The 12,173-nt window shown below is 40.1% G+C and overlaps 1 protein-coding gene across 1 annotated transcript in view; it reads right to left on the bottom strand.

Moving 5' to 3' along the window:
• Positions 1 to 4,484: 4,484 nt before the first annotated feature.
• Positions 4,485 to 12,173, bottom strand: part of madd (MAP-kinase activating death domain) — a 55,018-nt gene continuing 47,329 nt past the window's right edge. Inside the window, exons 32-35 of the mRNA XM_085349941.1 lie at positions 10,216 to 10,224; positions 9,616 to 9,685; positions 7,071 to 7,117; positions 4,485 to 5,952 (exon numbers count right to left, since the gene is read on the bottom strand). Coding sequence (XP_085206067.1) covers positions 5,839 to 5,952; positions 7,071 to 7,117; positions 9,616 to 9,685; positions 10,216 to 10,224 — 240 coding nt within the window. The 3' untranslated portion in view covers positions 4,485 to 5,838. The remainder of the gene's footprint in view (positions 5,953 to 7,070; positions 7,118 to 9,615; positions 9,686 to 10,215; positions 10,225 to 12,173) is intronic.

The raw sequence follows: 12,173 nt of genomic DNA, 5'->3' as shown, positions 1-12,173 counted from the left end.
GTAATGATATTGATATGATAGTGGTTAAAAGAGTCATTGAGGCTATTATAAAACCATTTACATACATCTGTAATTTATCATTTCAAACTGGTCGATTTCCAGACAGAATGAAAATAGCAAAAGTTATACCTCTATACAAATCTGGAAACAAACACCATTTCACAAACTACAGGCCTGTCTCTTTACTACCTCAATTCTCAAAAGTTCTTGAAAAACTGTTTAAAAACAGACTGGAAAAATTTATAGATAAACATAAACTACTCACTGAGAGTCAGTACGGATTCAGATCAAGCAGATCAACATCATCGGCACTATTAGATTCAATAGAATACATCACAAATTCCATAGACAAAAAGCAATATGTGGCTGGGTTATTCATAGACTTGACAAAGGCATTTGACACTATAGATCATGATATATTAATAAGAAAACTGGAACGTTATGGTGTCAGAGGGGTAGTTTTAGATTGGGTCCGGAGTTATTTAAGTGACAGAAAGCAGTTTGTGAAAATAAATGGTGGTTGCTCCTTATGTATGGACATTGCTTGTGGTGTACCCCAAGGGTCAGTTTTGGGTCCAAAATTCTTCAACTTGTACATTAACGACATCTGTAAAGTGTCCAAAGTATTAAAAATGGTTCTTTTTGCTGACGATACAAACATTTTTTGCTCTGGTGATGATCTGCAGAATTTATTGGAGGATATGACTAATGAAATAAGTAAAGTGAAGTTCTGGCTTGATAAAAACAAATTATCATTAAATTTGAATAAATCTAAACTTATGTTATTTGGAAATAGTAGTTTAAATACAAATGCAAAGATTCAAATAAATGGTGTTGATATTGAAAGAGTCAGTGAAAATAAATTTCTGGGGGTAATAATAGATGAAAAACTTAACTGGAGAGCTCACGTAAGATATATTCATTCCAAAGTATCACGAAGCATTGCAGTACTAAACAAGGCAAAACAGGTATTCGACAGAACATCACTTCATATTCTCTACTGTTCACTGGTTTCACCATACTTAAGCTATTGTGCAGAGGTCTGGGGCAATAACTATAAAACCACATTACATTCACTTTTTACTCTTCAAAAGAAAGCAATTCGAATCATCCACAATGCAGGTTATAGGGAACATACAAACTCACTATTTTTGCAGTCTGAAATATTGAAAATTGACGATATAGTGAAATTCCAAACAGCACAAATTCTATTCAAAGCAAAAAATAAAGAACTGCCAGGTAATATTCAGAGTATGTTTTTTTTGAAAGAAGGAAGTTATAATTTAAGGGGTTTTTGTAACTTCAAAACAATGAAGGTACGTACTACAAGAAAAGGCTTTTGTGTTTCTGTTCAAGGAGTGAAACTATGGAACAAACTGAATATGGAATTAAAGCAATGTCCAAACATAAAACTGTTCAAAAAGAGTTATAAAAATATGATCTTCTCGATCTATAAAGAAAAGGAAAATATTTAAATTAAGTGAATGTCTCTATTTAAAAACAAACAAACAAAAAATTCATGATGTGATATTATAGTATATAGTATATCAGAAATCTGTTCACTATTTTTATTACAAATTATATCAGTAAGGAAGCTGACTAAATATTCACTGATAATTTATGGGACAGGGGTGGGATTAAATAAGTGTATACTTCTTCCCACTCCCTTTCAACATGTAAATTAATCAGAATGTTTTTTTGTATGTAATTTGTATAGTATATTTTTTTTTCTCTCATTTCTTTTCTAAATGTACTTGTATATTGTTCACATGTTGAAATAAATTACCAATCAATCAATCAATCAATCAAGACGACGATTCACGAGTCTGAAATCAAACTTATTGTTCATTATATTATTGTGTACAAGGAACAGGGAGTAGTTTCAGGTGGAACCTGTTTGAATCCAAGTTTCTTTTCTTCCCCTTTTCAGTTTTTCACTACCTGCAACAGTATCTTTCTACCTCTACTGTTTGATCCTGTGCCGGTGTGAAGGATGTGCTGTCCTTCACTTTGCTTTCATTTCTGTAGAGTTGCAGTTTCTGAATTGCCTTATGCTACAGCACAGCGGCTGTGCTAGCTGTGGCCTTATGAAATACCAGCAGCAGCTCAGTTATACTTCTGCCGCTGTCCAGGGTTATTTCTACATCTGGTGACTTGAAAATTAATTTTTCTGCTTCTGATGGTAAATAAACTTTAAAACTCATCGAAAATCATGTTGCTTTTTTTTTTTCTGTTGACTGTGTGAAATTTCAGCGAGACATCATTGAGATGCCCAGCATCAGTAAATGGAATGTCACTTACATTAACCAGACTTCATCAGGTACACCTATTCAGCTACTTGTTAGTGCAAATAGCTAATCAGCCAGTCACATACTCAGTGCATGTAGGTGTGCAGACATGGTCAAGATGACCTGTTGCAGTTCAAACTGAGCATGAGAATGATAGGTGATTTAAGTGACTTTGAATGTGGCATGGTTGTTGTTGGTCAGAGCAGCCATTTCTAGGGTTTACAGAGGATGGTTGTAAAAACAGAAAATATCCAGTAAGCAGCAGTTCTCTGGATGAAAATGTCTTGTTGATGACAGAAGAAAAGTGTGCTTGAACAAGCACACTTTATAACCAAAGAATGCATAAAACAGCACTGAAGACCACACCAGGTACCAATTCTGTCAGCTGACAGGAAACTGGCACCACTTGAAGACTGGGAAAGAGTTGCAATATTCAACATTGATGAGAAGCTGACAAATCTGCAGCAACTGAGTGATGCCATCAGGTCAACATGAACCAGAATCTCTAATGAGCGTTTCCAGCACCTTGTTGATTCTGTGAAGAATGAAAGCAGCTCTGAAGACATAAGGGGGGGTTCAGCCCTGTAGTAGTAAGCTGTACCTAGCAAATTGTCCAGTGAGTATACTCTTGCTTTTCTCCTTTATTCACAAACACAGAGCTTTGGTTCCTGTCTTTGAGCACCTTCTATCCCACACGCTCCAGTGGATGTATCAGGAGCACTATGGGGTTCAGTGTCTTGACTAAGCACCTTTTGATACAGCCTTTAGGAGCTGAAGGTCAAACCACTAACCCTCCAAATTGGTGGACCCACTTTACCTCCTGAGCCACAGCTGTCATGGCAACCACCACTCTGATTAGGTTACTTTGAGCAGCAGCTCTTTAGTTCTTTTTGTGATGGCTATAAACCGATCGAGTCCCCATAAGCAGTTTGAGCTTTATTCAGTAGCTGCCCCGCTCACCCACTGCTGTTAGTGGAAACAGATCTGTACTGTGATGAGACATGCGTACAGGTGATGGCTCGTTCTCTGGCAGCAAAGATGGGTGCTTAAAATGTTTTGCATTCTCCTGCAGACTTCATGCTGGCATTTATGTGGCGTTTGCATCTTTGTTACTCAGCCACTGTTTGCAGCTATGGTGGACCCATCACACGCACAACGTAGAAGAAAAATCAATCATGATCAAGATATGGATGGAAACACTTCTTTTGATGAAAGCCTAAGGTCTTCATTTGCTTCCGTAAAACAGTGTGAACTTATTTTTTTAAGAAAACTTTTCAGCAACTAGCACCACCTGTTGCCACTTCCCTTGTTTGCAGGATGACGAGCACACAGAGCTTCGTTTGGGACATCTTTATTATATTGCCAAAGCTGTACATATTTTATAAATACTTTTTGAATACTGGAATACTTACACCATCCATCTCATGTCATTTTTCCTTCTCTTTACAGCTATCAGATTTCACAGCAACAGAGATGAGTTGTAATAATCCAGTTTAAAAAAAAAAAAAAAAGTTAACTCAAGCAGAAAATTCTCAGATCAGTTTTGCAGATGCTTCAGATCAAGTTCTGTCATTTATTAACAGCATCTTCTCCACATTCAGATTTCCTTTTGCACAGTTAAATTCCTTAAAAATACAAGCATGTCAGGATCAAAATAACATCTTCCAGCCTTACAGCTGTACTGATATATTGCTGATCTAGAGAAAAGTGTTCACCACATTCACACACGCGAACCACAAAAAACCCCAAAAAAACCCACGCACTCTCACTGTGAAAGTAAACGAGCCAGCGATGGGACCAGACACGACAAAGACTCAATCGTCTCCTTGGAGATCAGGTGACCACAGATGGCATCTTCAGCGCGTCTGAAGGGTCAGTCACAGGAGGAAGAACTGCTGCTGTGGGTTTGGTGGCTTATTTCTCATTTCTCCACACCCCATCAGTCGATTATGCAGCTCCTACACTGGTTTCGGCTTCTCTAGTGAATATTTGTGTTTTCAGTTGCGCAGGAATAATTCCAGCACGGATGTTACACTGTTACTAAAAATGCCTTCTTTTCCCCACTACTTTTTATTGGGGTTTCATTAAGTACCAGCGTGTAACTCCAGTGTTTGTACCACAGATATGGAAATATCTACAATTATGTCTCTAGATTAAAACATTCAGTGGTGGGTGATAATGACTTACATACTTGTATTTATGGTCAAGTGAAAGAAAAAAGTTTTGAAACATCCGTTGTTCAAAGTGGGCACACAAACAGCTCACATGTGTACCATCAAAGACATTTTGCACTGCCTTTAGTAGCTCATTATCCATGCAGCCTTTGCCTACAATTAAAAGCTGTAAGAAGACGGTGACATTTACCCCGGCATCCCCGCCGCCTGCTGTGACATCACTGATTGGGGTGGGGTTTGTTAGCACCCACAGAGAGCGACACAGCAGCAGTCCTTTGCACCGATTGACCTGTGATCACCTTTTAAAACTAAATGCTCGTGTCACACTGAAGTCGTAATATTCAATCGATCGATGTGTACTATAGAAAACAAACTCGTTCTTACATTCGTCACCCTGTGAAAGCCAGTTCACTCGAGAAAACCTGGCTCTGGCAATGGCTAACTACTTTTTAAGTATTGCACATCTAGCAAATTAACAGTTGTAACATTTTGTTTTCCAGAAATGTACAGTCAATATATGTATATATTAAATAAATACTATATATAGAAATATATATATAATATTTATTTGTCATCCTTATAGTAACATGCAATTGATAACAGCAGACCACAGACGAGAAATTTTACAGTAGAACTAGAACAGTAATTGAGCCGGGTGGGCCGGGCTAGAGTACACATCTGAGAACACTCACAGTATTTTAGGGTTCAAACACCATAACGAAGCATTTACATGCGGTGCTCTGGTGCAGTATACAGTAGCATTTTCAGCATGGAACATCCCGCACTACACGACAGTCTCTGGTTGTTGGACCAACTGGGACAGACTGGACCTTTACAGTAACCACATATCACAGAATACGTCATACAGTCATATGGAGACGGGCAGGAGAGGGCAGGAAGCTACGCTGTACGTCGAGGCTGTGCGCGGGACCTGCAAGCACTCAGTGCCTCGGGGTTTGGGGGGTGATGGGGTAGTGGAGCCCTCACATCACATACGAGTAAAAACTGTTGGGTCCTGCTAGCAGGAACAAGGAGCAAAACATTCACCGGGAGCAGAGGAGCTCTGGGGGGAGCAACTTTTCCAGAGTAATGAAGCGGGCAAACATTTAGCTAGTTTGGGAAGAACATCTGGGCAACAGCGGTGAAGAGCTGGAAGTATTTACATGACATCACAGACCAAACATGTCTACACAATTGGATCTAAAAAGGGTCTCGGGTTTGTATATACACAGGAGGGGAGCGCGGGAGTTGTGTGCTTAGAGTGAAGTTGGGGATTGTCGAGTCTGGTTTTAGGAGCCGAGATGCCATTTTCAAGTAGAGAGAGGCACGCCAGGGATGAGGGAGAGAGGGAAGGGGAGGAGAGTGTGGGGTGTAGACTAGCTAGGAAGGGGTCTCGGTGACAGCATCTTGGGTTTTCCTTCCGCCTCCTTCCCCTTGACTGCCGCCACGTACGAGAAAAGGCAGAGGACCGAGTAACAGATCTGATGTGCCTGCAGAGGAGGAACAAACACGAGGAAGTGAGAGGGAACCACCTGCGTGCAGTTATTAATAATACAATGAACAAAGCTGGATAAGAGGCTCCTCTCGGTCTATATACTGTGGGGTATTTCAAGGCACTCTGTCAATCATTTGCCACTAATGATGGTATGATGCGCTTTTTACAAATGCTTCAGTTTTATTTGCGCTACGGGAGCTGGCATCATGACACACGTTCCTGCCACTGGCTGGAAACCACTAATCAGCGTAGCAACTTAATGAGCAGTTTAAAAAAAAGAGAAGTACAAAATCACAAATCTTTAAATGTCCCTGCACTTCTTTAATAGGAAGCACTATTTGACCTTTAACCTGAAGGCTCATCATCCTATGGTCTTACTTGAGTTGGGAAATGTGTCACTTTTTGACACATTATTGAGAAATGTCATCGTGGGGTTTTACAACTGCTAAAATGTCCTCATTTTCTGAGCAAAAAAGAAGCTACAGCACTGCAGTGTGGTGGTTTGGCAAGAAGCAGCGTTGAGCCACAGATACATGGAAGCGGGCATCTTTAAACGTTATATAACCTCAGGTGATGTCACTCTGCTGTTTACCTCTTGAACAGTGGTTAAAATGCAATTTTCTTGTGTTAAAAGAACCTGTCTAATACTATAAAATTAAGAAAAAATCCAATCAACACAGAGGTCAGGTCAGGTCTTTCACTTGTGTCAGCATACTGTCGAAATGAAATGAAAACCAAAGGCATTTTCAGACCAGAGCTCTACAGACGCCCAGTGCCCACTGGGGAGCTCGCCCCGAGAACTACGTTTACCTTCGGGGCTTTTTCCTGTTTGCATTTGCACCACCAGAGCGCACACGGATATTCTCCAGCCCACAAAAAATCTTCTATAAACTTTGAGAGTTCCTGCTTCATGTGGTGCAGACGCACAGAAAAAAGTCAGTTCTTTGACTCCAAGAGTTCAAAGAACTATGAAATGAACTCTGGTCTGAAAGCACCTTAAGTTAAGCGCTTTTATTTAAGGAACATTTCTGCTGTGTCCATCTTGTCACTGGCATTCAGCAGTCACATAGCTGTATGTATTCATGATTTCAGACAAAGGAAGAGAGGACTCACCATCGGGGTCTTGTACTTGTGGATCACCACTTCTTTAGTTTCAGGAACTACGCCGGTGCAAGAGACAAAACAGAGAATTCAAAGGCAGCAGAAACCTCAATGAGTTCATATTTGAGAGCTTTTGGGAGGGGGAGGGGGTGTGGTTATAGGGTTGGACTTTCAACAAGGTGTAAAATGAGATGTGGGCCAAGAAAAGTTCACCATAAAGGTCAATTAAAGATCAGATTGAGGGGCAGAAGGGGCTGTCTACTTTTAGCTTAGATAAAATTCAATTGTGAAATCCTGCTCATGTTGCGTTTCCTTATTGTGACTAATGAACTGATCAAATGTTCTCTTTGTCTTCAAATAAGAAAGCAAAATGTTAAATTTCAGCTTGGATTGGTTGGTGAGACGTTCATGGCCCACATGATGAACAAATACGAGCACAAATGTCATAACAAGAGAGTTTGTGACCAAGAAGGCCGCAAAGTTAATATATGAAAAAACAAACAATAAAAAGGACGACCTCCCCAAGCCCTTCCAGCCAGTGAACTCAAAGTTAAACATCACAGAAGAGTCGATACAAGAGGCCAAAATCCTTCGACCCGGGACCACGTCGCTGTCCACGGGTCAGGCTGACTTTTCATTAGTAACTGAACCCATAGCAGAGATGGAAAGGCTGAGATCTGGACAGGTGAAAGGGCTGAGAAATCCTCAACCCCCACAAACTAACTGTCCCACCTAAGATCTCCGCTTGCTGAGATACAGATGGTCAGAGAGTGATGACCACGTGAGTGATGGAGTCTGGGGTGATCTCCGAAATGAATCCGAAGCAAGTGATGGAAGAAGCAGAGGAAAAATTAGCGGTACAGAAAAGGGGAAAGAGGAAGGGGGGAAGAAAAAAATAAAATCTATGAAAAGGACGGAGTGAGGAAATATTCTGCACAGGTTTAGTTTCAATAAGAAAGGAGAAAGGTGACGACACTTTACCTGCTGGAGAATGAAGGTTTTCATAGTGGCAAAGATGAGGGCAACATTACAAAAGCAGCACAGAGACACAACAGTAACCCAGCCAGGCGCTCGACGTCTGAGCAAGTTTAAGAGTTACAGCTACTGCTCACCATTCAGTCAGACATTTGCATTTTCCATGAAACTTAACAGGAACCCACTAACTGTGTGACGCATCTCAGGTCGGACAGAATCCTCATACTTGAGCTGTACTTTCAGCTGCTCCCTGAAGTAGGGGGTCGCACAGCGGATGGATCAGTGTGACTGATTTGGCACAGATTTTAGACCAGATGCCCTTCGTGACGCAACCCTCCCATTCATCTGGCACTACGAGTACCTAGCTTGTGACCCCCTGAGGCTGGGTCTGTGTCTCCTCCGTAGGCAAATGTGTTAGCCACTACACCATCCTACTAATGAGACTAAATGTCTTCCTCTTCATGTATCAGGCACGATGCAGTATCGACCGCTTTTAAAGACATTCAGACTCTGCTGCTCTCTTCCCTCAGGCTGACTCAACATGGAACAGTTTAAACCAGGCCAAAAAAATACATGGTTTAAGATCTAAAAAAGGTTACAGTCTTATTGAAAAGGTGGCAGCTCAAATTCTAGTAACAACTTATCTAACTCAGGGCTAGAACACATCACTGCTGTCATGGAGGACAGGCTGCCATTTAGCTACGAGGGGACTAGTGTTACTTGAGAGATTTAGATCTATTTATGGCTTTTGTCAACAAATGAAAACCATAATATGAGCAAAATGCCCTTAATGCTTACATATTTCCAAGCATTATAAGCTTTGATTATGTCGTTTCTGGAAAATCAGTTAATATGATGCTTTTATTTCTAATATTTGTATGGCACCTTTAAAGGGGACCCTGTCCTTATTTTCTGCTGAGTTTGTGTGTGTCTACATGTTAATACTACAGTGGTGGATTCTCATTTGAAAAATGTGCAATATTTTAAATATATAGAACCAAAATCAGAGCATTCAGACTAGTTTGAGAGCAAATATCTTTATACTGTGAGCAGAGCCACTCTACTGCCACGCTGTCCAAAGCTGCTGTTGGTGGGTAGCAGCGAATCACAGAAAGCTGGCTTAAAGTTAAATAGGAAGAGTGCAAAAATGAGACTAAACTGCTTGCACCATAATCTAGTATAAGATCAATGAGGATTACTAATTACTCCAACATAAAAATTGAATTGGAAACAAGCAGAACAGGTCCCCTTTAATTCACACATCTACACAAACTGGCATAGCTATTTATGATACACGTTTCAGCCTTCCTTCTCTACACTGCGCACACCATTTCTCACAAACTTTGGCTTTTTATTACCTTGCTCTAAACCTCAACACTTGCATATGACTAAGCGCAAACCACACCCTCGAAATAATGCATGACGCACTTAATCGCCTGCAGACGTCAGTGTCTCAATGCTCCAGAGGAGGGCGGCTATCCAATTTAGTGAACCCTTATTAGCTTTCATCAATACATTTGCCGTGAAGCTGAGTTACTGCCGTGCCGAGTACAGGCCTAGAATCAATAGATGGTGTAATTACCAAATTCCTCCAGGACAAAGACTCCCTTCACTGTATTGCACTTTTTAATGTGACTCAGCTCTATGAAAACCTAAAAACAAACAAAAAACAAAACAAAACAAGACAGAACATTATTAACTCAACAACACTGGATGGTGAACACGTCATATTTAAAGAATTAGCCATGTTTAAACTTGTTTTATTCAGTGTGAAAGGTCAAAATAAAAGGCTACACATGGAATGCAAGCTTTGAACGGCTAAGAAAGGAAAAGAAAAAGCACACTATGAGAAATTTTCCATGATCAAACGCATACATGGGCAATGAGGAGAAGCTCAACGCTGATTCAACGTGGCTCATCAATGAAATGAATCAGAACTGGGACAGTTTTGTCATGTTTGGTGTAAACAGCATAGATACTTTTAAAAAAAATCTTTTCTTTATGCTCAAAGATGCAATATGGCCCATATGATGCATACATGGAAGTTCCATATAAAATGTAGACAAGGACACAAAATTAGAGTTGCCATACAGCTACAACAGGAAAGAAAAGAGGTAGAGAAAACAAAAGGAACCGAATAAGATGTAACTGCTAATAAGCAAACACAGCAGAGGTTGTGTACCTTCCGCTCCTTGCAGGGGGAGAGAGCATGGGAGAGAAATGGTTTGGATTATTATCGGACAGAAGAGCACAAACACTCGACGACACTCTGAGAGGGCACTGTCCACAGGAGCCTCGTACAGATTCAAATCAAAAATCCAGCTAAGTGGTTACAAGAGCCAATATGATTTGAAGGGAAAAAAAAATCCATCACCAGAGGACTCAGCCCACAAAAAACTACTAGGAAATAGGAAAGAAAAAAAAGAAGACAACAAAAAAAAAGAAAAGAAAAAAAAAAGAGAGAAGACTAGAGGTTTGACTAGGGTATTAAGAACTGGATTCACCTCTGTTTTCCTGGACTTTAAACATCTCAGTTCCCCCCCAGAGCCCTCCATGCCTCCTCCTCCAGCAACAAGGGCTGGCACCAACGCCACTTGCTCACACAGCAGAACAAATAAATGAGGGTAGTTACTGATGGACAATAAATCCCACTATGTGCAGGATGCCTCCTCTGATACATCTCACTGCAGAGGGACCCAACAAGGCGGACGCTCACTACACTGCTTAGTTTTCAGTTAGTCTTCTTGACCCCAACATGATCTATGAGGACGTTTATTGAGCTGATGCAAATACTGTGCATGGAAATTTTTAATTCATCATGTTGTATTTGGGATTAGTAATAGTGGTCTGTTGAAATATGACAGAGCTACTGGAATTATATATTACTAGTTTGATATTATTTGTCACATTAGGTGGGGAAAAAAACAAACTATGAAAGTAGACATGATTGTTAGTTTTGACAATGGACTGTATTTAAAAGATGGAAGAAGCCTTTAGGCTTTAAAATACCAAGATGGTCATTTTGATTTCCTGGCATTTCAAAAATCATGTGGCTCTGTCTAAAAACAAAAACAAAAAAACTTCAAAACTATCATCTGATATTCCACAAGTTTTCCAAAAATGGAGTTACTCAGCATATAGGGAATTTTTTTTCCACAATGTACTGAATCATATGAGGGCAGTATATATATATTAAAAACTACCACTTATACCTAGAATCTGAGTAATTTTGAACCCCACAGCTCAATATTAGCACACCTGGCTGTGTAGCAAAACAAAGTTTACACACATTTTGATGTGAAAGCTGCTACACCATGAGCCAAAGCTAGCTAGATGTGATTGATAGATAAAAATCCTTCTAAACACATACACACTGAAGAAGATGAATAATTACTGCAGGACTGAACGGGTCGTTGATGGGATGTTGAGCAGAGGTGCTGCAAGTCAGAGCGGGGTAGTGTACGACTGTGCAGAGTGTGGAGAACAGGTTATTGAAAGGGTTTCAGGCCTGAGAAGGAGAGTTGGGGGGGTGAAGGGTGGCAGACCGATGTGGAGCAGTGTGGACGATGGAGGTGGTTAACTAGGTTCTAGTTTTAAACCTGCAGTCTTTCTAATGGCCACCAGGGGTTGTTTCCTCTGGCTGCAAAACCAACTGAATATGTAAAAGTTAAGTGGAAAACAGTCCCATTTCTCACTTGATCTATGATCTTATATATTTTCTGATTACTTTATTGTCTCAATTGTTCGTTTCAGTTCTTATTTAACACAAAATTAAAAGCATTTTGCCAATTAGTGTCCCATAAAGTATTAAAGCAGGCTATTATTTAAGGTGCCTGTCAGTTCCTTGGTTGGATCTACTTGTCATGTCTGGTTTCAAAGAAATCAAGATGACAAGGGCCAAAATGTTCAAGTCGACACTTCATAAACAGGGTCTACAATATCACCGTGGCTATATCCGTCTTTAATATACAGTCTATGATTGCTGACCAGCCAAACATTTACACACATGTATATATCTACAGTCAATAGTTTGCGTACACTAGGTTGTTTCTTTATTTTTGGTTATTATCCACATTTTATCTCTACTGTGATTTGTGAATAGTTACTGTAGAGTTATTCACTGACCAACAGTAAGTTGAG

Source organism: Diplotaxodon limnothrissa, linkage group LG1 (genome assembly GCF_057381915.1).
Source record: "Diplotaxodon limnothrissa isolate DT_005_m linkage group LG1, D_limnothrissa_male_GT1.1, whole genome shotgun sequence".
In the NCBI taxonomy this organism is placed as follows: domain Eukaryota; kingdom Metazoa; phylum Chordata; class Actinopteri; order Cichliformes; family Cichlidae; genus Diplotaxodon; species Diplotaxodon limnothrissa.
The sequence above is the reverse complement of the archived record's forward strand: the minus strand, read 5'-3'. Positions and strand labels throughout refer to the sequence as shown.